This window comes from Ceratina calcarata, unplaced genomic scaffold (genome assembly GCF_001652005.2).
Source record: "Ceratina calcarata isolate Rehan_Ccalc_2016 unplaced genomic scaffold, ASM165200v1 scaffold272, whole genome shotgun sequence".
Lineage (NCBI taxonomy): Eukaryota > Metazoa > Arthropoda > Insecta > Hymenoptera > Apidae > Ceratina > Ceratina calcarata.
Window position 1 is genome coordinate 247,260 of NW_017149415.1, and position 4,907 is coordinate 252,166.

General features: G+C 39.1%; 1 protein-coding gene across 2 annotated transcripts in view; it reads right to left on the reverse strand.

Moving 5' to 3' along the window:
• LOC108623521 (serine proteinase stubble) overlaps window positions 1-4,907 on the reverse strand; it is a 22,985-nt gene that overhangs the window by 6,902 nt on the left and 11,176 nt on the right. Inside the window, exons 2-4 of one of the 2 annotated variants that reach the window (XM_018022081.2) lie at window positions 1,658-2,145; window positions 1,303-1,347; window positions 372-623 (exon numbers count right to left, since the gene is read on the reverse strand). In XM_018022081.2, the coding sequence (XP_017877570.1) occupies window positions 372-623; window positions 1,303-1,347; window positions 1,658-2,138 (778 nt within the window). In that variant the 5' untranslated portion in view covers window positions 2,139-2,145. The remainder of the gene's footprint in view (window positions 1-371; window positions 624-1,302; window positions 1,348-1,657; window positions 2,146-4,907) is intronic. The other variant, XM_026812362.1, reaches the window with a different exon arrangement.

The following is a 4,907-nucleotide window of genomic DNA, read 5'->3' on the forward strand; positions in this document are numbered from 1 at the left end:
TAAACCGTATACGTCCCACATAAGAAGTTTTGTCTATCCTCTATTTAGAAAATAAAGAACTGTCCAGAATTTTGATAGTCACTCAGTATGAAAATAATAAAAGTAGTATAGCAATTGTCCCAATTTCTGTTTACGTAATAATTTCTACTCACTGGCATTACAATTCCATATAAAATAGATAAAGAATAAAAGCTAGTGAACAGAAAATTTGACGTATACAACAAAGTGGGACGTTTAGAAACGAGTTTAGAGAAATGAGAATAATAATGATCGGATGATAAAAGAAAAGGAGGACGTCTGTTGTCCGTTGATTATGAAAGATCATGCGAGTACAAATCGGACGGTCATGCTTGATTAGGAAGAGGACTTACGGTCGTCATTGGCTGTATCCGTGTAAGTATCCAACGGAAGCGGCTGAGACTGATCTCTAGGCGCCTCGATCAGGTTAAAATCGTGGCTACCTTTCGGCTCGCGTCGCTGACAACAAGCGAACATGATGCCGCCGCAACTGCCGTCCAGTAGGCCAGCGGACATCCAGCACATAAGAAAAAATTCGCAGCTTCGTCCGTCACCGCACAACGTATCGTCACCCTTCCACAGCGGTCTACTTTGCTGACGCGGTTCTGCACAGACACACATGCCAAACTGTTCTTGTCTAACACGAGCCACCCCTCCCCCACCCTATTCGGAACGGTGCCCATAATTTTTCAAACAAATAAGAACGTGTCAAAAAATAAGGTCTGATTTCGGTTGCTCGCTCCGTGGCTAACGTGTATGTATCTTGAGGTCTGATTACTCCAAGCCTAGCTTCAGAATACTTTTTTATGAAATCAGATTAGAAATTTTCAAATAAATGAAATTCTTACTCAATCGTTCATCGATAATTTAAGGTTGATTAAAATAAAGGAGCTTAATAAATATGTTACATGAATTACGTGGAGCTCGAATAAAGAAAAACGTTAATAATTGTGGAGGGATTAATTATTAGCATGAAAGAATATTGGCAAACGGTGTTACAGTGTGTCGCGGAATCGTAAAGGCAACCGGAAGGAACGGGTGTCTCGCAACGCGGATGGCAGAAACTGTGTCATAATAAATGTTGCGACACCCGCTGCTAGGATATTGCACCCGGCTGTGTAAATTCCTAATTACGTCCTTACGATTCTGGCAACGAAATTGAAACGCGAGGCGAATGACGGTACTAGGGATTAGCGGATGAGTTGCGCGAGACGAGCTTTCAACAGGCGCGATTTCGTTGGTAGGTATGTCACATTTCTAGCGACGATCGGCGAACGTACATACCTGACTCTAACCTGGGATAGTCGTCGAGCGCTTGCTTTCGATGATCTGAAACAATAATTGCATCACTTAAGAAAAAAAATTGATTAAATGTATTTGATAATTAAAGGGGTTGAAAGTCGTAGAAGTGTAAGTCACATTTTGTGCAAATCCTGACTTGCATTGCTTGCTTTCACTACAAATATTAACACGTTAGAAGAAAATGTAATATAAGGTTTAACTGATCTCCATAGTTTTCATTTTTTGTAGTGAAGATTCTACTGAATGTGTTAAGGAGGCAATCAAATATCGTGAAATCAGATTTTGAAAAACTTTGTTAAACGTTATAATCTGTTTCCCTTCATGTAAACCCTGTTACCTCTGATCTCGTCTTCGAAATCCGGTAAATGGTTGGACTGCTGGAAAAAGGAGGCCGCGCTGCCGGCCACCGGGGGTGGAAAATCGTTATCGCGGAATATCAATCGTGGGGTGCGATGGCCCATCACAGGTCTTGTGTTGAAATCGGCCATGGGACTTCTCCACAGAGCCTTATGCTGTCTCCAGTTGGGGTATCGTACACTGGGTGGCACGCCGATGTTCCTCCCAATCGGAGGGCCACCACCCTCGAACATGTAGCCAGCTGGGCCGGTTGGAAATCGAACATATCGACGTTTTCGAACCAGATTTAATGGAACATCGGTTCGACTACCGTTGCTTCTCGTCTCGACGTATACGGGACTGAGCGTTGAATCGAATTTGTCTAGACTCGCTCCTGGCTCTTGCTGACTGGTGGCACGGTTCGAGGAGATCACGAGGACTATTCCCATGAGCAACCATTGGCACGGCCTTGCTACACCCATCGTTTTCCTGTAACACAATCATGTCTCGTGAGTAAATTAAATTTTTATACCATTTAACACTGGAACTATCGATTTCTTTTTATATGTGCAATTGTCCACACGAAACGAGTCATTTTGACTCGTTTGGCAGTTCTAGTATTAATATTTGTGTGTACAAGGAATCTTGTACTGAATTGTTTGAATTTTTCAAAGATTTGTAACTGAGATTAGACCAAAGTGCTGAAATGTTCAAACCAGAGATTAGATTAAAACCCAAGATTTGGAACATATCTTGTTAAGCATTTCAGTCGATCTTTATCGTTTTCGTGGAATATGTAACAAGATCATAATGAAAGTGAAGATGCTTAAAATAGACCATTCATCTGCATTATAAAGATCTTTATTCTTTCGTTATTTATACCGTGAACATGTAAAAGAAGGGTTCAGATTTTCTGACCAGATTAAGCATGATTCCTTTAAAATCTTTTAAATTTCTGTCAAACTGCTGTTCCTCATTTTTATTTGCGTCGTGCAAACCGGCGAGAAATTCTGCCGAGCTATTTCCCCACCCGTGGCTCTTATCTTATCTTCGTCTTGCGCAATTTGTCAAACACGTTTCTCCTCGAGGTAAAAGGTAAACGAGATGGCAGGAGGCAAGAGATTGTCCGAAATGAAGCGTACCGTGACAAAAGGGCATAGTCCTCAATTCCCCGGCTACGAGAATAAAAAGCAGAAACAGAATCCGTCGGGTCACAATAGAATTCCAATAGCCGCAATTATATCGGCGTCACGCGAAATAATTAAACTCTCTCTCCTCTCTGTGGCCGCTTCTAATCGGACGTTCCACTGATTTCTAGAGCAGCTTATACCCATCGTATTTTCTCTCCGATCTCTCACCGATCCGTTGGAACCAATTTTCCGGAAACAGGAGAAAAAGGGAAACAAAGTCGCGTGACCGGAGTTAACGAGCCACGAAACCGACTTCTCTCTTGTTGGCGAGATATTGAAAAGCTGACTCCGATGCACGCGAGTCACCTACTTCTCTCGATTCTTTATTTTCTTTATTAAATCTTCATGCATTTCGATGCTACGTTCTTCCAACTGTTTCTAATTAGTTTGGCAAGCTCGATTAATGCAATTAATAAATAATAATTAATAAATTAATATACAAATAATAAATTGTTAATAAACAATAATAAATACAAATAAATTAATATACAAATAATAAATTGTTAATAAACAATAATAAATACAAATAACTAATAGAACAATAAATACAATAAATAATAGAATTCTCTGAAATATTTGTTACTCTTCAATAAATTTCGCAATAAATATAAAACGAGAAATCAATTGAATGCAGGAAACAATTTTATTCTTGTGTTTCGTTCAACAATGGTTAATCCGTTGAGCTACTCATCCCGGAAACCCGGGAATCATCGTAAGATAGTAGAAAACGAGTTCCTGGTGCGGCGATCGCTCGGACGAATTCTTGTTCTTCTTCTCTCGACAGAAAATAAGTACGTTGTTTACGTCACCGTAACGGGTGAAAGTAAAAAGAGGCATTGCACAGTGAGAGCCAAAAGCGAGCGTACGTACATTTGCCAAATCTGTCTGTTTCATGGTACAAGTGACGGATTATTGAAACGCATAGTAAAAAGCATACGTAATTGCATAGGAAAGTAATCGTGAGTTATTTTATGAATGCGAATGAAACACGTTGCCAGAGATAACATAATAAATGTTTCTATTATAGAATTTGAAATATGAGAATTTCGATTAGGGAATTCATGTAGGCAAATGTTAAATAAAATAATTAGGGGTATAGTATTTGAGGAAAAATTAAATCTTTTTCAAAAAACTTTTCCTAACAATTTTTTCGCTAACGTCAAGCAACGAGTAATTACCACCAAAAACAGCAATTACCGACTGTGTCCTGAGCTTCATTGGGCCCCATTTGCTGTCCCAATGATTGCACAGGAACTGCCATTCTTTAGTAGCATCTCCTTGGTGGTGCAAGGGTGCAACGTAGGGTTCTAACGAGAAACGAGGCGGGCGAGGAAATCGATGCGAAGGGTGCAAGATTCTTTCCTGCGGCCGACCACTTCGTGCAAATTAGTATTAAAATATTCATTGTTCAAATTATCCCTTGCTTCGACAAGTTTCACTCAACTTCAAGCAGTGAGACAATAATTATTATGTCGAATGGACTAGGGACAAGGTGTTTCGTTTTCATATGATTAGAAAACAGTTGCTAAATAAGCTTAATAAAACTTTGACTTATTAACTATACTAACAAATCGTTATTCTGTTAATCAATATTTTTTTATTACTGACATTATAATAAATAGGATAATATAATCGTCTAATCAATATAGTAGAACATTTAAGTATATTATAATTAAAATCGCCTACTCTATTGAATCACCGTTGAGCATTAAATTTCGTACTCCCACTATTCCTCTGGGAATATAAAAAGAATTGAAAGTAGAAAAAGAATTGACGACAGTAGCACTAGTGAGACAGTAACGAGCGGTCCTTCGGGTCGTTGTGGGTTCAGTTTTTAACTCAGCGACTTAAAGGTTGCATGGACTCAAGGGATTCTGCACTCATTTCGCACGCACATATAGAAAATACATATTTATTCTAACTACATAGTGGCGACGCACAGGAAAGTAGAAAAGGTAGAAAGAGAGAACGTGTTACATTTTCTACGTATTTTGTACGTGTGCCAAGTGAGTCCAGAAATACCATTATATGTATTCACTTTCTTATACTTTCCTACAGTAA